This window comes from Nerophis ophidion, linkage group LG10 (genome assembly GCF_033978795.1).
Source record: "Nerophis ophidion isolate RoL-2023_Sa linkage group LG10, RoL_Noph_v1.0, whole genome shotgun sequence".
NCBI lineage: Eukaryota > Metazoa > Chordata > Actinopteri > Syngnathiformes > Syngnathidae > Nerophis > Nerophis ophidion.
In genome coordinates this window covers 7,306,974-7,330,736 of record NC_084620.1, presented here as the reverse complement: position 1 = coordinate 7,330,736, position 23,763 = coordinate 7,306,974, and the positions used below count along the sequence as shown (strand labels likewise).

Here is a 23,763-nt window from a genome sequence, read left to right as displayed (position 1 = left end):
ATCTAACTTGTTTTTTTTTTTGCACAAAATGGTCGCTTGTAACCACAATATTGTTCCCAATTATAGATTCGTCTACTGGTGATTTTCACCACATTAAATGTTAAAGGTTTCTGGGGCAAGGCTGCAAATGCAAACAATGTGCACTGTGCAAATATACTTTATTGCTTTTTATTGAGAGGTGGCTTGTTACAAGTATGAAAGCTAGCAATGGAGGAGGCAGTGGGGGGTGCATCAATATTAATATGACTAAAAATAGAAGTGCAGTGTTAATGTCACTTCCCTCCTCCGACTCTCTTTCTCCTAAAAGGAAGATTTTTTTCTTATTTGAAAGCCTCACTAATGCTGTCTCTCTGTCCATGGTTCTGAATCATATCTACATCGCAGTGGATTGCAAACATCACCGTTGTCCTTATGAATAACGATATTTCTCTTGGTATAACTGTATCAAAGCATGTCTTGTCAGCCCTCGTATAAAATGAATGAACTAAAACAACTTTAGCTTCTTGCTTTCACTTTCATCACAACACTGTCGGACTTGGCTCCCTCTCGTCTCAGAGCTAACAAAGGCATCTTAGCTTAGCCCTTCTTCATTGATTGATTGATTGATTGATTGATTGATTGATACTTTTATTAGTAGACTGCACAGTTCAGTACATATTCCGTACAATTGACCACTAAATTGTAACACCCAAATAAGTTTTTCAACTTGTTTAAGTCGGGGTTCACGTTAATCAATTCAATCTGCTTGATGTACACCCAGTGTTCACTTCCTTGTTAGCAACAGCCTTTAGCGACTCGCAATACGTTCAGCTGAAGGTAACCTGAATTGTTATCATTGGAACAATTGTATTTGTTCCACATGCACTGAACTGCATGCAGCCAAGTTAGCATCACAACAGTAAACATTGTCTGTTTTTCTTCTTTCCCAGACCGTCGGAATCTGGTGTCCAGCTGCGATCCCAGCAGATCTCCAGGGGCCCGACAGGCCTCAGTAAGAGTCGCACTGTAGACGCCTTCAACCAGAGTCCCCTTGGCAGGCCCTCGACAGGCCGTAGCCCCTCGTCCCTCAACCTCTTTGAGTCCCGATTCCGGCAGGAGCCTAAGGACCCTGAGAGCAAGCCGTCCGGCATGTTTGGCTCCAGCTTTCTCAGTGGGGCCAACCCCCTCAGCGCTGTTTCCTCCATGACCTCCTCCGTCTCATCCTCCATCTCCTCAATGGGTGACGCTGTCAACATCCCCAAATTCGGACTTTTTGGAGATGAGGAGGAAGGAGCTACACCTGAAGCCAGACCGACAGGGAAACAACAAGCCAAGGGTCCTCAGCAAGGATCAGGTCCTAAGGGGCCACAGCAAGGGGCACCCCAGAATCAGGGTCAAGGCCCTCCTGGACAGGGGCCTAAGCAAGGGAAAGGACCACAAGGCCAGGGGCCCAAATCAGCTCAGGGACCTCCTGGACAGGCTCCCAGGCAAGGCCACGGACAGCCAGGACAAGGGCCTCCAGAAAAACAGGGCCCCAGACAAGGTCAAGGACCACCAGCTCAGCAAGGACCTAAACAAAGTCAAGGCCCACCCAGTCAGCAAGGACCCAGACAAGATCAAGAACCACCAGATCAACAAAGACCTAAACAAAGTCAAGGCACACCTAGTCAGCAAGTACAGAGACAAGGTCAAGGCTTACCTGGTCAGCAAGGACCCAGACAGGGTCAGGGCTCACCAGATCAGCAAGGACCCAGACAGGGTCAAGGCCCACCAGGTCAGCAAGGACCTAAACAAAGTCAAGGCCCACCTAGTCAGCAAGGACCTAGACAAGGTCAAGAACCACCAGGTCAGCATGGACCTAAACAGAGTCAAGGCCCACCTAGTCAGCAAGGACAGAGACAAGGTCAAGACCTACCTGGTCAGCAAGGACCCAGACAGGGTCAAGGCCCACCTGGTCAGCAAGGACCCAGACAGGGTCAAGGCCCACCTGGTCAGCAAGGACCCAGACAGGGTCAAGGCCCCCCAGGTCAGCAAGGCCCCAGACAAGGCCAAGGCCCACCAGGTCCGGGTGCAAAACAGACACAAGGTGGTCCTCCACAGCCAAAAGAACCTGCAAAGCCTGGACCTAATCAGCAGGGATCAGCAGGCTCTGGCGCTCATCCTGGAAAGCCAGCCAGGAATCCACAAGGGCCTGGGAATCCTGGAGGTGGGCTCTGTCCACTGTGTAAGACCACCCAGCTGAACACGGGCTCTAAGGACCCCCCAAATTACAACAACTGCACCGAGTGCAAGAACCAAGTTTGCAGCCTGTGTGGATTCAGCCCCCCGGACTCAGCGGTAAGTCTTCTTTAGATTTTTATTCTCCTTTTTTTTTTGTGTACAGCTGAATCTTGAATTAGCAAAGCGACAGCGTGAGCCTCCTGCAAGGGTGTGAGGGACCTTGAGAAGCAGAGGGAGCATATGGAGATGGGGGGGATGTTGAAGGAGGTGACTCATGTCGTGACCACAGGAAGACAGTGTGCTAGCCAGACAGGCGGAAATTTCTCTCACACGTGGGTATTAAACACAGTGCTCTTCCATACTGAAAAACAGTGTTCCCCAAACATTTTTGATCAGCAAAATTAAAAATAGAGTTGCACTATTGTTATGTACAAACCCCGTTTCCATATGAGTCGGGAAATTGTGTTAGATGTAAATACAAACGGAATACAATGATTTGCAAATCATGTTCCACCCATATTCAGTTGAATATGCTACAAAGACAACATATTTGATGTTTAAAATGATAAACTTTTTTTTTTGGGCAAAAAATCATTAACTTTAGAATTTGATGCCAGCAACACGTGACAAAGAAGTTGAGAAAAGTGGCAATAAATACTGATAAAGTTGAGAAATTTTCATCAAACCCTTATTTGGAACATCCCGCAAGTGTGCAGGCTAATTGGGAACAGGTGGTTGTCGTGATTGTGTATAAAAGCAGCTTCCATGAATTGCAAAGTAATTCACAAAAAAGAATGGGGCGAGGGTCACCAATTTGTAAGCAAATTGTCAAACAGTTTTAGAACAACATTTCTCAACGAGCTATTGCAAGGAATTTAGGGATTTTACCATCTAGTGTCCGTAAAATCATCAAAAGGTTCAGAGAATCTGGAGAAATCACTGCACGTAAGCGATGATATTTCGGACCGTTGATCCCTCAGGCGGTACTGCATCAAAAACAGACATCAGTGTGTAAAGGATATCACCACGTGGACTCAGGAACACTTCATAAAACCACTGTCAGTAACTACAGTTGGTTGCTACATGTGTAAGTGCAAGTTAAAACTCTTATGCAAAGCAAAAGCCATTCATCAACAACATCCAGAAACGCCGCAGGCTTTGCTGGGCCCGAGCTCATCTAAGATGGACTGATGCAAAGTGGAAAGGTGTTCTGTGGTCTGACGAGTCCACATTTCAAATTATATTTGGAAACTGTGGACGTGGTGTTCTCTGGAACAAAGAGGAAAATAACCATCCGGATTGTTTTCGGTTCAAAGTTCAAAAGCCAGCATCGGTGATGGTATGGAGGTGTATTAGTGCCCAAGGCATGGGTAACTTACACATCTGTGAAGGCACCATTAATGCTGAAAGGTACATACTGGTTTTGGAGCAACATCTGTTGTCATCCAAGCAACGTTATCATGGATGCCCCTGCTTATTTCAGCAAGACAATGTCAAGCCACGTGTTACAACAGCGTGGTTTCATAGTAAAAGAGTGCGGGTACTTTTCTGGCTCGCCTGCAGTCCAGACATGTCTCCCATCGAAAATGTGTGGCGCATTATGAAGCGTAAAATACGACAGCGGAGTACCCGGACTGTTGAACGACTAAAGCTCTACATAAAACAAGAATGGGAAATAATTCCACTTTCAAAGCTTCAACAATTAGTTTCCTCAGTTCCCAAAGGTTTATTGAGTGTTGTTAAAAGAAAAGGTGATGTAACACAGTGGTGAACATGTCCTTTCCCAACTACTTTGGCACGTGTTGCAGCCATGAAATTCTGATTTAATTATTATTTGCAAAAAATAATAAAGATTATGACTTTGAACCTCAAATATCTTGTCTTTGTAGTGCATTCAATTGAATATAGGTTGAAAATGATTTGCAAATTATTGTATTCTGTTTATATTTACATCCAACACAATTTCCCAACTCATATGGAAACGGGGTTTGTAGTTGCGTGTAGAAGAAAAAAACAAAATATCAAAGAAATGTACTGTACAGAACACTTCTCTTCCGTAAAAGTCCGGTTGTATGTGTTTAGACCCGAGTAAGTTGACTGTGTATTATTCCTAAGTAAAATATTATTTTCATCCATTATTTTCAAAATGAATATACTGTACAGTGGTCACTCTTTTTTCGTTATCCCTAATGAAATCCGTTCAAAATTAGACGGAATTGTACGCAAACTGAACTGAAACAATTTTTACATAAGGACTACTTTTAATTTAATTGGGACACATAAAACATTTTAAAGGCCTACTGAAATGAGATTTTCTTATTAAAACGGGGATAGCAGGTCCATTCTATGTGTCGTACTTGATCATTTCGCGATATCGCCATATTTTTGCTGAAAGGATTTAGTAGAGAACATCCACGATAAAGTTCGCAACTTTTGGTCGCTAATAGAAAAGCCCTGCTTGTACCGGAAGTATGTGCGTGTGACGTCACTGGTTGCAGGGCTCCACACATATTCACATTGTTTTTAATGGGAGCCACCAGCAGTAAGAGCAATTCGGACCGAGAAAGCGACAATTTCCCCATTAATATGAGCGAGGATGAAAGATTTGTGAATTAGGATATTGATAGTGAAGGAATTGAAAAAATAAAAATAAAAAAAGCGACGGCTCCGGACGACGGCAGTGTGAGCATTTCAGATGTAATTAGACACATTTACTAGAATAATTCTGGAAGATCCCTTATCTGCTTATTGTTTTAATAGTGTTTTAGTGAGATTTTAAAGATTGTAAAGACATACCTTGAGGTTGGATGGCTGCGGTGAACACAAAGCATTGTTTTTTATAGTCTCCATTATTAAATGAACAAATTGCAAAGGATTCAGCAACACAGATGTCCAAAATACTGTGTAATTATTAGGTTGAAGCGGACGATTTTTAGCCGCGAGTGGTGCAGCTGCTAATATTTCCTGACAGTCAGTGACATCACGCGTACGTGTCATCATTCCGCGACGTTTTCAACAAGAAACTCGTGGGGAATTTAAAATTGCAATTTAGTAAACTAAAAAGGCCGTATTGGCATGTGTTGCAATGTTAATCTTTCATCAATGATATATAAACTATCAGACTGCGTGGTCGGTAGTAGTGGGTTTCAGTAGGTCTTTAACGATAAATATTACAGTTCTACATACAAGAATACATCATGTGAAATATGTTGGTACCTTTGGATACCAGTGCACCTGCTTACAGGTTTTTCAGGATACGAGCTATGTCTCGGCTAATTGTTACGAGCAAACATTTAAGTTACAAGCCTCCCAACCGCTAGGTGGCGTAGCGAATGCCTCAGTGAACCTCGGAGGATCCGACCAAAACATCCAAACTTACTTCCTAGCAGTAGCTTATAGCTACAGATGGACATAACTTTGACAGTGCTGAGTAGATGAAGTGGATGATATTCATTGAATTAAATAAAAGAAAACAACACACATGACAGACACTGTCGCTAGTTAACTTGGTAAATCAGTTTGAGCGTCTCACTGCCAGTCTGCACCATACTGAAGCAGAATGAGTCGATAACACCAGCCAGGGACATTAAAATAATATCTAAACGGTGGACATTTATCCATGAAATTATTGAGAAACTGCTCATAGTATGTTTGATCCAGAAGCAGCAGGAAGGAAATACAGCACTTCATAAAACTACTGTGGTTGGTTGTATTACATTTTATTTTATTGTTTTTCAATGTTTGTTATAAAAAAATCAGTTGTTTTTTAAAGGCCTGTAACATTAATTCATTTGAATTCATTTCAATTGGCAAGTACTCTCTTAAATTGAACTGTGTTTCTCACTTTTTTTAATCAAAGTTCTGGCACTCGCAACTTTTTTTTTGCCCCATGGTGGATTATTTTGTAGTCGTACTCATTAAAAATTTTACAAAAACTGAGTCACCAACATGTGGGATTCTTTTTTTCGGTACTTGATTCCACGGAAACATATGCGTTTGACTAGTTTTTTACAAACAATGTTTGGTCGGATGATAATCAGGACTGCACACAAAAAACTTGGGCAAACTCTTAGCAAAAACGAAAAATGGGAGGCTCCAAATATGAGGTATCACTGAACTTTTGAATTTGCCTTAGTTATGAACAAGCATTGGGAAAATGTGGTTGGGCCGTGTGGTTACACATAAGTACAAACGGTATAAATAAACTTATTTTAATGTGATTGAATGACTAATTGCTACTACTTGTAGGTTTGTCTTAATCTTCATCTTCTCTGCCATGCACAGGGGAAAGAATGGCTATGTCTCAACTGCCAGATGCAGCGAGCCATGGGGGGCATGGACCCCCCTGGCATAATGAAGCCCAAACAAGGTTCAGCTCCACCCTCGCCGCAGAAACAGGCGGCAGGCAAGCCTGGCAAGCTTCTCATCAAGCAGCAAAGTACCACCGAACATGGCTTAACACCACCAACAACTCCAAGGCAGAAATCCCCAAGCTCTCCAGGACCGCTTTCCCCGGGTTCCTCATTGGGAGGCTCCCCCAAGATTGACCCCAAGACTGGCCGCCCTATCCAGCAGAAGTCCAGCCCGCAGCAATCACCGGCTAAAGCCAAACAAGAGTCCAGCTTCTTTGGGGGGTTTGGAGGTATCAGTTTTGGAGGTTTGAGCGATTCAGCCAAGCCAACTGCGGCTTCATCACAAGCAGCTGAGTCCGTCACTGGCAAACTGTTTGGAGGTTTTGGTGGATTGATGGAGTCAGCCAAGCCTCAGGCGGCTCCAAAGCAGGAGGAGTCTGTGACTGGGAAACTGTTTGGAGGTTTCGGAGGTTTGTCGGAGGCAGCGAAACCACCAGCCGCCGCCTCTCAGATGTTCACCTTCGGGTCGTCGCTCTTGAACACGGCCACCAGTCTCGTTACTGGAGAGGAAGAGAAGGCGGCAGACTCTCCACCGGGGTCGCCAGCAGACTCGGGCCCTGGGTCCTTGCCAGATTCTCCCTTCTCCGGTCCCGGCTCTCCCCCCGATTCGGATTCTGCGCCTGACACCCCGCCAGCTAAATCCAAGAAGGCACAGAGGACCTTGTCTGTGGAGCGTGAGGCAGCTGACAAGACACCCGAAACTAAGGAAAACTGTCCTTTGTGTAGCGTGGAGCTGAACGTGGGATCATCAGAAGCGCCCAACTTCAACCTCTGCACAGAGTGCAAGAAGATTGTGTGCAACCTTTGTGGATTCAACCCCACTCCTCACTTAGGAGAGGTAAGAAACACTCACGGCATACACATCATGTGTTCATTGTTTCATTCAGTCATGTGACTCATATGACTATTTTTCTCTTCAAATGCTGCACAGCAAAGGGTGAAAGTTGTATAAACCTGCACCCTTTTTTTGTTGCCTGGGCTACCATCATTATTAATATTATTTCATTATTCATCACATTTTAGAAAAACATATGCAGTGTTTCCCACAGGTCAGGCATCTATTTGTGGTGGTGTGGTTGCGCGGCAGGGGGGGCGGTGTGTGTGTGTGTGGGGGTGGGGGGGGGGGGTGGGGGGGGGGGGCAGCGGCTGCGATGACCAAGAAGAACGCGTAGTTGTAATATAATTACATCCCTTTATGTACATATTTATATACATTTTTATATAATATTTACATATTTATATAATATGTAACTACAAGCTCCATTCACAGACAGAGACCCATTGCTTTTATGAGCGGTCGAGCGAGTCAAAAGCCGAAAAAAATAAATAAATAAATAAATTGGGTTTTTCCCCTTTTTTTTTCCATTTCTTTTATTTTTTTATTTTTATTTACGGCGGCCGTAATTCTTTCGTGGCGGGCCGCCACAAATAAATGAATGTGTGAGAAACCCTGATATGGTCAGGACAAATCAACCTGTACGTATGCTAGACCTTAGGGGTTGTCATGTATGTAATTTAGGGATATACACATTTTTCACATGACTGTGTCTGTAAATCAATAGTACACAAACTATGGGTGCCCCATAAAAATCAGACGGATAAATATCAAGCCAATATAAAGAAATTATAACATCATACCGATAAATCCGACAAAATTAAAAATATAGCTCTGATTTAAAAAAAAACAAAAAAAAAAACAACTGCAAAAAGGCGAGATTACCCATACTGTGCTGTAAGTGGGTTAGGGTGAGCAAATCAAACGCTTCCCTTCGCCTACCTGTTCTGTGCCAAAAACCACCTGGCGTCAATGATGTGGGACTTACTCACTCTTTCAGAAGAAGACCTCTACAGTTACTGTATACATGTAGAAAACTAGTTGAAATATATATAAATGACAAATGAAATGTCTTAATGAACATGTAACATCACTTTACTTTCTATTGAAGACTTGTTGGTGAAAACGACAATGAGTTGATTTCATGAACTGAAATCATTAGTTTCTCATCTTCGTTATCAAAGGGCTGCCTCTCCTTTTATATCCATGAACGCACGGACAATGAAGGTGACGGGACAAGCGGTAGAAAATGGATGGATGCAAACACACGCAAGTGATTGCTTTACGGCATGACACGTCACACTGTCACGACTATGCCACCCCACAGCAGTATGCTACAATTTGTAACTTCATTTCGAACCTCGGTGCCTTATTTTTCAGTCATACCTACACAAGGGATTCTTTGTTTGGGCACTCGATTTCGCATGATAATAAGCGGGAAGACGGATTAGTTTGTTACGCACAATGTTTGGCCGTTCGATAACCCCATTGTGGGGTGTAGGAAAACCGAGGTACCACCTCCATGTAAAAGCAACATGCATCGCCACATGCATGAGAGCATCAGCCTTGATAGATGATGCTCTCTTGGAGATTGAGGCCAAGGGAAGACAAATGGGCTTGTTTAAACGCTCATCTCGCCATCAAACCGCACTTTCAGCCGTTGACACTTAACCCTGAGAGGGACTGTGTGTGTGTGTGTGTGTGTGTGTGTGTGTGTGTGTGTGTGTGTGTGTGTGTGTGTGTGTGTGTGTGTGTGTGTGTGTATGTGTGTGTGTGCGTGTGTGTGCGTGTGTGTGCGTGCGTCTGCCTATGTGTGGTATAAAACACAGAGTGTTTTTATGCTTTTAGAAACCAAACACCGGCCTTTGCTCTGCTTCTTTTATGTTACCACATTGTGTGTGTTGTGTCACATGCATTGCAAGGCTGAAAACAGATGGGACTCTATGGTGGGGCATCAGTATGTTATGGGAAGCCAAAAAGTCTTTCCGGCTGAGCGGTCGAGTCAAAGCAAGCCAGTCCGTAGGCTCAAAAAGATGGAGACAACTGATCTATACGTTTTTCTCCCTCTTATTTCAAATCCATCTGGGTGCCACGTGTAACCTTCCTGTTTAGGCGATCCTTTAGTAATCTGGTGAGTCTTCTTGGCCCTTTTGTTAAGCTCGAAATTACATCCTGCCACCAATCTCTTGGGAAATCATTTCACAGTCTTACCTCTATTAGTTTTATCGGAATATTAAAGCATGGATGTCTACCTTTTCTATTGAGTCAGCGTTATGTATGCAGTCTTAATTGTTTCAAAGAAAGTTTTGTAATTGCAGCCGCTGCTGCAAATGAAGAGCGGGAATGGCACAATCAGTCAGTTGAGCACAAAACGTAATTATGTCGGAGAAAAAGCGACTCTCATTCTGATCTAGGCCTCTCCACTCGACCGCGGGATGAGTCACAGAGAAACCCATGCTTGCACTTGTTCTACATTAAATGCGGTCAAAAGGGAACAAAACGTTCATAATTCCCGGAGAAAAAGTTGAGAAATAAAGGAGCAGTCCCTGAACAGAGCTGCGCCACATGTGCATCGCTGTGGGCCTAATCCTGGTTTCCTAAAAGGATTTAAAGGGCAACGGGAATCCTGTTATTTCTATTGAGGCTTGATCCTGCGCTCAAGTGGTTAATCTCCATCAATACCATTGTGGAAGAACACGAATAACCAAATGCTTACAGAACAAATCAGCATGCATATTTCACTTTAGGGATGTAACACTAAACATGTATAATGATACACCGGTGACACTGCTCACTTACTGGAGAAGCAAGCTAGCACTAGTTAGCTTAAATGCTGTCATGAAAGCAAGATACAGTACATTATTGTTATACTGAATGCCCTGAGATAACATAATATTATTAGAATGTGTTTATTTAGATTGGGGAATGTCGTTGCTTTTTGGTTTCTGATTTTCATGCATGTGTCATCCAAATATCTGTACCAATGACTTGGCACAGATATGTTTTATGATAAACATCTCTCACTCAACAACTAGTAACATCACTCTGAGCCCGTTGACGTTCGAGAAACACAGGCAGCAGCTCAGCTCGCTCGCCGTCCTTGAGGCGTAGGCTAATTAGCTTTTAGCGTAACGTTAGCTCACTGTACGGTGTGTGCGTGTTACGGACAGCAAAGCCCTGTCTGTCTGAGAGAAAGACAATCATTATTGACCTACAGTTAACAACTAAGTTATTTCACTCTACCTTTTTTCTGTGTTGATTGAGCTGTGTTGAAGCAGCAAAAAAATGTCATTATGTTAAATGAAGAGTTTTATAAAGCTGTCTCTGATAGTTTATATAATAATTAAACTGCATCATAAAGCCTACATTGTTATTGTACAATTTTTTTCAGCGAGTTACATTTATCATTAATAAAGCAGCAGCCTTGTTTTGAATGGAAGGGTCCCTGCTATCACATGTAAATAAAACCTTTACATAATATAAATCAACTACAGGCTTCCCAAATGCTGTCATAAATGAAGCATGATGAGTTGAGCAGAAGTCAGCATGTGGCCCCTCTTTTAACTCTTTTTTTTTGAAACGCTTAATTACAGTAAGTAAACTTGACTTAGTCATTATTTTGTCATTATTTTGACTTAGTAAGTCATTGTTTTGACTTAGTAAAATTACTACGTTAAAATATTGACTTACTACTTCATAACAATGACATACTTAGTATCTCAGGGAACTAGGACTGTTTTGTTTTTACTTTACGGAAAAAATATCTATACATATATATATATATCATATATCGCCATTCAGCAAATGGAGCAGAAAACGACCAGGTGGAGATGTGATGGCGACAGGGCAAATTACACCTATCTTTACACCCAACCACCCTATCCCCCGGTCCGTCTGAGAGACACCACCTTAACTAACACATTTTCTTGGAGAAACACTGCGAAAACCCACACATACCAATCATTACCTACTTTTCGACTCACACCACCCACTGCAACACAAACTAGGCGTTATCAGAACCCTACGCACAGAGCCGATAATGTTTCTACCAGCCCACAGGTCAAAGAGAAAGGGCATAGGCATTTGAGGGAAGCCCTCCAAACCTGTGTTTACCCCAGTTGGTTGTTTGTTAAAAGTGCATCCAGTTCCAGAAATAACTAGAACAGAGTGGATGAGGAGAAAAAGGTGAAAGGCGCAAATTTATTGTCATTCCATATGTATCAGCTCTATCTGAGAAACTCTGAACATTTTTTAACCAACACAACATCCGAGTAAACTTCAAACCAGCTAACTCCCTGAGACAGAGACTCGTGCATGCTAAAGACCGGACACCCCACACCCACAAAAACTATCTGGTGTATGCTATCTAATGTAATTATGAATGCACTGGTTCATATATTGGGGAAACAAAACAACCACTAAGCCTATGCATGGCACAGAATATAGATTCAGCTGTTGACCTGCACCTCAGGAAGGAACAGCACTCCTTTGAGAACAAAAATGCACAGATTCTGGACAGAGAGGTTGGATATTATATATTCCAAATAGGAGTGAGGGAAGCCATCTACAGTATGTCAGTGTTGAAAACCATCCCTGAACAGAGGAGGTAGTCTGCTACACCACCTTTCTTCCAAAATCAACACTGTCCTTTCAACCATTCCTAAAGGACAGTGCAATTTAGCTTCCAACTAATAACAGGAGTTAGAAACATTCTGGTTAACTTCTGCCATTTTGGCCATTTGTTTACAACTGAATGTAATGCTAACGTGGGGGATTCTGACTTTTTTGGACATCGATTGTTCTGCCACACAATACCTCAATGCTATCGAGGGGAAATTACACTTTAACGACTGTCGTTGGCTTTGACAGTTAGGATTGGTCGTTTGCATCAAAACAGTTGTTTTTTCCACTACATTGGGGCAAAACAATCGTTGCCCAGGCAAAAACCCCGGTTTTTTAGACTATAAATTAGGGATCTTGGCACCAGCCGCTAGACTAGATCTGATAAATCTAAGTCTAACCTCGGTCTGACCAATCTAAGTCTATAAATATGAACCAATGGAGCCTACTGATGTATTGACACCAGCCACTAGACTAGATGTGACCAGTATAAGACTAGATCTGACCAATCTAAGTCTATGAGCATGAACATATGAAGCGTACTCAGATGAGAGGCGAAACGTCTTCTAAGACAAATCAAACAGTCCAGTTGCGATCAATTGACTGCTCTGAGAATACAATGACCTGGATGAATAAGATGATTTATAGACAATAATATTATGTATAATCATTAACAGAATCTTGTCCGAGCAACTAAGATATTCAATTGTCTACATTGTGCTGTCTTATATAAGGGATCATTTCTTTCTTTACTCAAAGCACCTAACACCCATTTTTTCTTTATCATTAAAAAAACACCTGATTTATTACAGGTTTGCGAGTACTGAAACACGTGCAAACTTGATAGCACACGCAAATCTGATCCACTTAATGTGTGAAAAATTGATTGTGTCTGTTAAGTAAAAAACCTCCATTTTATGTGTACTTTAGAACAGTGGTCCCCAACCACCGGGCCGCAGAAGAATTTTTTATGAATTAAATTTTTTTTTTTTTTTATGGAAATGTGTTTTTATTTTTATTTTTTATCAAAGCAACATAAAAGACACAAGATACACTTACAAACCTCCCTTTTTCATGAAAAAGGAAAAAAAAAAATTGATACCGCATGCCTTTGGGAAGCGCAAGAGTGAGAAGAAGTTTTAAATTATTAGTGCCCCGGCGGCAATTCAAGGAAATGCGGTATATTGTTTGGCTATACAACAATTTTACATTAAAATAGATATATATATGTATATTTTTTTTAATAAAACTTGATTATTCCGTGTATGGGCTTCACGGTGGCAGAGGGCTTAGTGCGTCTGCCTCACAATACGAAGGTCCTGCAGTCCTGGGTTCAAATCCAGGCTCGGGATCTTTCTGTGTGGAGTTTGCATGTTCTCCCCGTGAATGCGTGGGTTCCCTCCGGGTACTCCGGCTTCCTCCCACTTCCAAAGACATGCACCTGGGGATAGGTTGACTGGCAACACTAAATTGGCCCTAGTGTGTGAATGTGAGTGTGAATGTTGTCTGTCTATCTGTGTTGGCCCTGTGATGAGGTGGCGACTTGTCCAGGGTGTACCCCGCCTTCCGCCCGATTGTAGCTGAGATAGGCACCAGCGCCCCCCGCGACCCCAAAAGGAATAAGCGGTAGGAAATGGACGGATATATATATATATATATATATATATATATATATATACATATATACAATAGATATGTACTCTATATTATTGTGTAATTATACTGTTTAATTATATATACCGGTACATATATATATATATATATATATATATATATATATATATATGTGCTTCACGGTGGCAGATGGGTTAGTGCGTCTGCCTCACAATACGAATATATAGGATAGGTTGATTGGCAACACTAAATTGGCCCTAGTGTGTCAATGTTGTCTGTCTATCTGTGTTGGCCCTGCGATGAGGTGGCGACTTGTACAGGGTGTACCCCGCCTTCCGCCCGATTGTAGCTGAGATAGGCGCCAGCGCTCCCCGCGACCCCGAAAGGGAATAAGCGGTAGAAAATGGATGGATGGATGGATATTCCGTGTATGAGTACTTTTTGAGCACATTCAACTATACTGTGATAATAATGATAACTGTGATATGAAATCTTCATATTGTTACATCCCTATTTTACATACAGTGTAGATATTTGCTTGCATTAGAAACCCCCACCGTCAAACAGTGCAGCTGCCTCACAGCTCTCCCATCACATGCCCAGGAGGCCCGAGCGTATAAAAATAGTTATGGCCACAAAGGCGGACAAGACTCGCTATTGCGAGGGAAACTCGCTATTAAACAAACATCCTTTTGTGTGCCCCTTTATTCATATTTAACTCTTTATTGGTGTGTGTGCACGTGAGGCTATCTCTGTTTGTTCATGAGGTGTGACATCTCATTTGCCAGCGTTGCAAACGGTAAATTTAACTGCAAATTAATAAAAGCCTGCACGTTTCTATCAGGTTGGAACCCTCGGTGCTGTGGACAAGAGCGCTGGTGTAGACAAGACAGTGGCCAGCTTTTTACAACACACGCACATTTTGGCTCTCGTCACGTTCGGTTAGCACAAGCTGTTGTGTTTACATCCTGACTGGCTCCCCGTCAACGCACTTAACTGCAGGGGCAGTTCTTCCAGAGTAGAAACTGTAAGTGGAATCCTTCAGTACAAAAACTGCAGTGTGAGTGAAAAAATGGCAGGTATTAGTCACATTTTCAATAGTAGTCCAAAAAACAGTGGACTGGATGGTGTGCGGTGATGGCGAATAGGATGCTGACACGTACTGAAGGAGGGCTGACGCTCATGTGGAGGAGAGAGATGATATGAAATGAAAAATGGGTCCTAAAGGCAAGGAGGGGGTGGAGGGTTTGAGCTCAGTGCAGGGTGTCAGGAAGGATATGGGAGCTGAGCAGTGTGCACCATGAAGCAGTGGTTCTCAACCTTTTTTCAGTAATGTACCCCCCTGTGAACATTTTTTTTAATTCAAGTACCCCCTAATCAGAGCAAAGCATTTTTATTCCACTTTGTAAGTTGGTATGATTTTTGTAATAGTACTTTTGAAATTCCTTGTGGTTGAAACATGTTTGGCCAAGAAACAAATTCTGATTCTAAGGATGTGCAGTTGGAATATTTTTGAACACCCCTGCTCTTTTGTGTCGCTTAAAAACTGAATTGTATGTAAAACAAACATTTTTTTTCCATGTGAAACAATGTAAATACAATAAATCGAAAACAAATTAACACAAAGCACATTTTTAGAGAATAATTTTAGTTTTACATGCAGGCACTGACAAACGGCTGTGTTCTCACAAAACTTTGTTTACATCAACTGATGCAATCACACGCATGCCATATTACTACCCTTGATTGTTTAATCAGACTTACCGTAGCAGTGTGGTGTGTTTAATACAAACCCATATGCTATTGTTGATTTTTATTACTGTATTTAATGACTTTATTTTCCTCAATCGTTGGCTTAATTTGCAGCAGTAGCTTAATGTGTGTATGTGAGTGTGAATGCCTGTCTGCTATGTGTTGGCCCTGCGATAAGGTGGCGACTTGTCCAGGGTGTAGCCTGCCATCCAACTGAGAACAGCTGGGATATGCTACGCAAGAAGCAGTAGACGATGGATTGTACTAAAACCAAGACAGTGTCTTAAAACTGACACACTCTCCCTTGTGGAGGGGGTCCGGTCCGATCCGGTCCGGTGGCCATGTACTGCTTGCCTGTGTATCGGCTGGGGACATCTCTGCGCTGCTGATCCGCCTCCGCTTGGGATGGTTTCCTGCTGGCTCCGCTGTGAACGGGACTCTCGCTGCTGTGTTGGATCCGCTTTGGACTGGACTCTCGCGACTGTGTTGGATCCATTATGGATTGAACTTTCACAGTATCATGTTGGACCCGCTCGACATCCATTGCTTTCCTCCTCTCCAAGGTTCTCATAGTCATCATTGTCACCGACGTCCCACTGGGTGTGAGTTTCCCTTGCCCTTATGTGGGCCTACCGAGGATGTCGTAGTGGTTTGTGCAGCCCTTTGAGACACTAGTGATTTAGGGCTATATAAGTAAACATTGATTGATTGATTGATTTTTGGTTGAAGAAAAGAGATAAAGAAGTAAAATATAGCACAATGTCATCAGTTTCTGATTCATTAAATTGTTTAATAGTGCAAAATATTGCTCATTTGTAGTGGTCTTTCTTGAACTATTTGGAAAAAAATATATAAATATAACTAAAAACTTGTTGAAAAATAAACAAGTGATTCAATTATAAATGGAGATGTCTACACATAGAAGTAATCATCAACTTAAAGTGCCCTCTTTGGGGATTGTAATAGGGATCCATCTGGATTCATGAACTTAATTCGAAACATTTTTTCACCCCCAAAAAATCTTTAACATCAATATTTATAAAGGATTTTTGAATTGTTGCTGTTTTTCTCACGACGCCTTGGCATACCTTCAAGTACCCCCAGGGCTACACGTACCCCCATTTGAGAACCACTGCCGTGAAGGACCATCTTTGCCATTAGCCTTTAGCGCTCGTGACTCAAATATCTCCGAGTCACTTCCACAGCACCTGCTGGAGCACCTCAATAATCCTGTCAGGTGCAAAAACAGAAAGCTTATTTTTGCCACTGCAATCAGGATGTCATTACAGTGTGAATGACATAAAAGACAGATTTTAAAATATTGTTATGTGACGTCCTAGCAATACATATTATGATTGTTGGTCCTATCCACCTTATTTGTTTTGTAGATGTTCATGGCAGAAACTAAAAGCTTAGTTGTTGTTGTTCAAGAAAGGCAATTTGGGGCGGTATAGCTCGGTTGGTAGGGTTGCAGGTTCGATCCCCGCTTCCGCCATCCTAGTCACTGCCGTTGTGTCCTTGGGCAAGACACTTTACCCACCTGCTCCCAGTGCCACCCACACTGGTTTAAATGTAAAAAAAAAAAGATATTGGGTTTCACTTTGTAAAGCGCTTTGAGTCACTAGAGAAAAAGCGCTATATAAATATAGTTCACTACACTTCACTTTATTCGACACTGATGACCACATTATCACAGTTTTTGGTGATATTCGTTAGCATCAAGAAAATATCCATAATAGTTTTAATAAAGTAGATGAATAAAACTCTTGTAGACTCAACAGCATACTGAATCTTGATATAACGAGCAAACATTGCTGAACATCTTTGACATCTTTAGCTAAATAATGAGACAAAATATACTTCAATCAATCAATCAATCAATGTTTATTTATATAGCCCCAAATCACAAATGTCTCAAAGGACTGCACAAATCATTACGACTACAACATCCTCGGAAGAACCCACAAAAGGGCAAGGAAAACTCACACCCAGTGGGCAGGGAGAATTCACATCCAGTGGGACGCCAGTGACAATGCTGACTATGAGAAACCTTGGAGAGGACCTCAGATGTGGGCAACCCCCCCTCTCTAGGGGACCGAAAGCAATGGATGTCGAGCGGGTCTAACATGATACTGTGAAAGTTCAATCCATTGTGGCTCCAAGACAGCAGCGAGAGTCCCGTCCACAGGAAACCATCTCAAGCGGATCAGCAGCGTAGAGATGTCCCCAACCGATACAGGCGAGCGGTCCATCCTGGGTCCCGACGAGCGGTCCATCCTGGGTCTCGACTCTGGACAGCCAGTACTTCATCCATGGTCATCGGACCGGACCCCCTCCACAAGGGAGGGGGGGACATAGGAGAAAGAAAAGAAGCGGCAGATCAACTGGTCTAAAAAGGAGGTCTATTTAAAGGCTAGAGTATACAGATGAGTTTTAAGGTGAGACTTAAATGCTTCTACTGAGGTAGCATCTCGAACTTCACATCATTAAAAACACTGCAGAAATGAATTGTAGATCAATCAATCAATCAATGTTTACTTATATAGCCCTAAATCACTAGTGTCTCAAAGGGCTGCACAAACCACCACGACATCCTCGGTAGGCCCACATAAGGGCAAGGAAAACTCACACCCAGTGGGACATCGGTGACAATAATGACTATGAGAACCTTGGAGAGGAGGAAAGCAATGGATGTCGAGCGGGTCTAACATGATACTGTGAAAGTTCAATCCACAATGGATCCAATCCAACACAGTCGCAAGAGTCCAGTCCAAAGCGGGTCCAACTCAGCAGAGAGAGTCCCGTTCACAGCGGAGCCACCAGGAAACCATCCCAAGCGGAGGCGGATCAGCAGCGCAGAGATGTCCCCAGCCGATACACAGGCAAGCAGTACATGGCCACCGGATCGGACCGGACCCCCTCCACAGGGGAGAGTGGGACATAGAAGAAAAAGAAAAGAAACAGCAGATCAACTGGTCTAAAAAGGGAGTCTATTTAAAGGCTACAGTATACAAATGAGTTTTAAGGTGAGACTTAAATGCTTCTACTGAGGTGGCATCTCGAACTGTTACCGGGAGGGCATTCCAGAGTACTGGAGCCCGAACGGAAAACGCTCTATAGCCCGCAGACTTTTTTTGGGCTTTGGGAATCACTAACAAGCCGGAGTCCTTTGAACGCAGATTTCTTGCCGGGACATACGGTACAATACAATCGGCAAGATAGGATGGAGCTAGACCGTGTAGTATTTTATACGTAAGTAGTAAAACCTTAAAGTCACATCTTAAGTGCACAGGAAGCCAGTGCAGGTGAGCCAGTACAGGCGTAATGTGATCAAACTTTCTTGTTCTTGTCAAAAGTCTAGCAGCCGCATTTTGTACCAACTGTAATCTTTTAATGCTAGACATGGGGAGACCCGAAAATAATACGTTACAGTAGTCGAGGCGAGACGTAACAAACGCATGGATAATGATCTCAGCGTCTTTAGTGGACAGAATGGAGCGAATTTTAGCGATATTACGGAGATGAAAGAAGGCCGTTTTAGTAACGCTTTTAATGTGTGCCTCAAAGGAGAGAGTTGGGTCAAAGATAATACCCAGATTCTTTACCGTGTCGCCTTGTTTAATTGTTTGGTTGTCAAATGTTAGAGTTGTATTATTAAATAGAGTTCGGTGTCTAGCAGGACCGATAATCAGCATTTCCGTTTTTTTGGCGTTGAGTTGCAAAAAGTTAGCGGACATCCATTGTTTAATTTCATTAAGACACGCCTCCAGCTGACTACAATCCGGCGTGTTGGTCAGCTTTAGGGGCATGTAGAGTTGGGTGTCATCAGCATAACAGTGAAAGCTAACACCGTATTTGCGTATGATGTCACCTAGCGGCAGCATGTAGATGCTGAAGAGTGCAGGGCCAAGGACCGAACCCTGGGGAACTCCACACGTTACCTTAACGTAGTCCGAGGTCACATTGTTATGGGAGACACACTGCATCCTATCAGTAAGATAAGAGTTAAACCAAGACAGGGCTAAGTCTGACATACCGATTCGTGTTTTGATACGTTCTAATAAAATATTATGATCGACGGTATCGAAAGCAGCGCTAAGATCGAGGAGCAGCAACATAGATGACGCATCAGAATCCATCGTTAGCAATAGATCATTAGTCATTTTTGCGAGGGCTGTCTCCGTCGAGTGATTTGCCCTGAAACCGGATTGAAAGGTTTCACATAGATTGTTAGACGCTAAGTGTTCATTTAACTGCTCCGCAACAATTTTTTCGAGGATTTTTGAAATAAAGGGAAGGTGAGACACCGGTCGGTAGTTTACCATGAGGTCAGGATCGAGGTTAGGTCTTTTAAGAAGAGGATGAATAACCGCTTTTTTGAATGCTAGGGGAACAGTGCCCGAGGAAAGTGATAAGTTTATAATATTTAGCACTGATGGACCTAATAATACAAAGAGCTCCTTGATCAGTTTCCCAGGAAGAGGGTCAAGTAAACATGTTGTTTGTTTTATTCCATTTACACGTTGTAACAATTCCTCTAATGTTATTTCCTCAAAACGAGAGAAACTATTTTGGAGGGCAGTATCCGCCGTATATACAACCGTGTCAGTGTTAATAGAACCCCGTTGTAGCTGGGACGCATTGTCTTTAATCTCCTTTCTAATGACTTCAATTTTCTTACTAAAGAATTGCATAAAGTCATCAGCTGAGTGGGTGGAGCTACTGGAAGGAGTCCCTTGTTGGGTTAGCGATGCTACCGTACTAAACAAAAATTTAGGATCGTTTTTATTACGGTGGATGAGATTTGAGTAATAATTAGCTTTAGCTAAGGTAAGCATGCGTTTATAAGTTATTAAACCATCACTAAATGCTTGATGGTGCACCTCAAGTTTAGTCGTGCGCCATTTGCGTTCCAGCTTTCTGCATAATAATTTCTGAGCTCTAGTTTCTTCTGTAAACCACGGGGTGCGCTTTTTTGGAGCCTTTTTTAACTTTAGCGGTGCTATGTTATCAATGGTTTCGCGCAGGGCGTCGTTAAAGTTGTTAGTGAGGTTATCAATAGAGCCCACATACTTTGGGAATGGTGCCATTACCGAGGGCAGTAGGTCAGCAAGAGTTGTCGTTGTGGCCGTATTAATGTTGCGGCTGCTATAGCAGTTATTATTATTATTAGTTTGACGAACATGCGTCTGAATGAGACTAATATATATAGCAGGAAATAATCTGCAAACAAACATATCTTTTTTCTCATTAGCGTTAATGATCAAAGCAGCACGGCACTTGTTATGTCAATCAAATACTTACTTAGCAATGCACGAATAAGTCCAACATTGTCTTTACATCTGTGGACCCCACAGATGTAAAGACATGATGTGCCTTCAATCTTTTCTTCTCTCAATCTTTGTGAGAATCAAATGAAGTGAGGTTGTAGCGAGCAGTAACGTCTTGGTAATGATGAATGGTTTAAATCTTTCAAAAAACATTTGTCTTCAGCGTGTTTAAGTCCACTCCATTCCATTTTGAAGATTTTTGTCATGATCGCTTATATATTTGCCCCCACACTTTTCAAAATACGCCCAAATTTGCACTGATGCAGGTAAATAAACAGTAGCCTAATGGGACTCTACACCAGACCTGGGCAATGGTTTGTATGTGTGTAATGTATATCATGTAGATCAGGGGTGCCCATTACGTCGATCGCGATCGACTGGTCGATCTCGGAGGGTGTGTCAGTCGTTCTCAAGCCAGGCATTAAAAAATAGACATAAAAATGAGCAATCATCAATCATACCAAGACTTCACTTTCGTCAGTTGTTTGACATTCTCGGCACCCGAGGATCTTGTGAGATGACGCTGGCTGCTGCGAGCTCATATTTAAGAAAAAAATCACTAACAGGGCGGACGCAGAGAAACACATTTTATTTCTAGAGACTCCGTACCTAGTGTCAAAACTCTAAAGACCGACTGCACAGTTCCTGTCTTCACCATAAAAGACCTGTTTCATCCTGCTTGTGCTAACAAAATAAGAGTCTCAGAAAGCTAGCGTGCACAAGCTAGCAAGCTACGGAGTTTGATGCCAATGTATTTCTCCCCCGCCCTCAGCGACCGCTTTCTCACTTGCTTGCCCACCCGCACAGTCACTGACGTCACTCATCTGCTGCCAGACATTAAAGGGCCACACACATATGCTACTCTCATAACAAAGTGTTTAAAAACAAGTATGCAAGTTGGACAAATGAGATGCCAAATCCAACCACTTTCATGTGGTATTGGACAGAAAGGAGGACTTTTTTTTCCCCCCCATTTGAAAATGTGGACGTTATCAGCACCACTGTCTAATTCCAATGAATGAAGGTCATCAGAATCAAATACACCAACTTATATTCTTGTCTTCATGAAAGAAAGGAATCTATGTGTGTTAAACATGCTTGTATTATCATTAAACACCATTCACTTGTTAACAAAAATGTCTCTTTTATAAATAAATAAATATAAATTATAAATAGGAATGAGGTAGATCTCCTCGACTTGGTCAATTGAAAAGTAGCTCACCTGTAGAAAAAGTGTGAGCGCCCCTGATGTAGATATATAGTTGTAAAATTCTGCTCTACAGTATGTGTGCTTTGGTCTCCTTTTCCAGGCACACTAGTACAAAAACTCACAATAATTTCTGATTGAATGCTGAAAACTTTATGATAGACAACCTCAAAAATAGGAATGGAACATTAATTTTTTTTACTAATTGAAACGCCCAGAATAGTTAGTGCGTCTGCCTCACAATACGAAGGTCCTGCAGTCCTGGGTTCAAATCCAGGCTCGGGATCTTTCTGTGTGGAGTTTGCATGTTCTCCCCGTGAATGCGTGGGTTCCCTCCGGGTACTCCGGCTTCCTCCCACCTCCAAAGACATGCACCTGGGGATAGGTTGATTGGCAACACTAAATTGGCCCTAGTGTGTGAATGTGAGTGTGAATGTTGTCTGTCTATCTGTGTTGGCCCTGCGATGAGGTGGCGACTTGTCCAGGGTGTACCCCGCCTTCCGCCCGATTGTAGCTGAGATAGGCGCCAGCGCCCCCCGCGACCCCGAAAGGGAATACGCGGTAGAAAATGGATGGATGGATGGAAACGCCCAGAATATATATGAAGATAAAGGATGTGATATTTACAATATTAACTATGAACGATAAACACTAATGATTACCAACATATGCTCTTCTATCACTTCATAGACCACATCATCAATCGACATCTTTTACAATCAAGCAAAGGGCAAAAAAAATGCAATAAATAAGGCAAAATATGAACGCAAAGGGTAAAAAAAAAAACGACAAGCTGATAAAATATCACTTTTCTGCTGAACCATCCATCATCCATCCATCCATCATCTTCCGCTTATCCGAGGTCGGGTCGCGGGGGCAACAGCCTAAGCAGGGAAACCCAGACTTCCCTCTCCCCAGCCACTTCGTCTAGCTCTTCCCGGGGGATCCCGAGGCGTTCCCAGGCCAGCCGGGAGACATAGTCTTCCCAACGTGTCCTGGGTCTTCCCCGTGGCCTCCTACCAGCTGGACGTGCCCTAAACACCTCCCTAGGGAGGCGTTCGGGTGGCATCCTGACCAGATGCCCGAACCACCTCATCTGGCTCCTATCGATGTGAAGGAGCAGCGGCTTTACTTTGAGTTCCTCCCGGATGGCAGAGCTTCTCACCCTATCTCTAAGGGAGAGCCCCGCCACACGGCGGAGGAAACTCATTTCGGCCGCTTGTACCCGTGATCTTATCCTTTCGGTCATGACCCAAAGCTCATGACCATAGGTGAGGATGGGAACGTAGATCGACCGGTAAATTGAGAGCTTTGCCTTCCGGCTCAGCTCCTTCTTCACCACAACGGATCGGTACAACGTCCGCATTACTGAAGACGCCGCACCGATCCGCCTGTCGATCTCACGATCTACTCTTCCCTCACTCGTGAACAAGACTCCTAGGTACTTGAACTCCTCCACTTGGGGCAGGGTCTCCTCCCCAACCCGGAGATGGCACTCCACCCTTTTCCGGGCGAGAACCATGGACTCGGACTTGGAGGTGCTGATTCTCATTTCTGCTGAACATTGTTGTAAAATCTGCTTCCGTGAATTTTTGTGAATTTGCCTTTGGTTAGTGTACCGGACCGGGGGGACAGCACCTTCTTTGTTTGTGACACTGCAGTCCCTAAAGAACTAATTTCTGCAATCGGCCGATGAGGAACTGAGCTTAGCCTAGCTTTACGGCAGCTGTGTCCCAGTGTTTACATGCTAAAAATTCTACTCACGTGGAAGTTTCCTTCAAAAGTAATGCACAC

The 23,763-nt window shown here is 43.0% G+C and overlaps 1 protein-coding gene across 1 annotated transcript in view; it reads left to right on the top strand.

Moving 5' to 3' along the window:
• pcloa (piccolo presynaptic cytomatrix protein a) overlaps positions 1-23,763 on the top strand; it is a 64,877-nt gene that overhangs the window by 900 nt on the left and 40,214 nt on the right. Inside the window, exons 2-3 of the mRNA XM_061912198.1 lie at positions 975-2,316; positions 6,484-7,449. Coding sequence (XP_061768182.1) covers positions 975-2,316; positions 6,484-7,449 — 2,308 coding nt within the window. The remainder of the gene's footprint in view (positions 1-974; positions 2,317-6,483; positions 7,450-23,763) is intronic.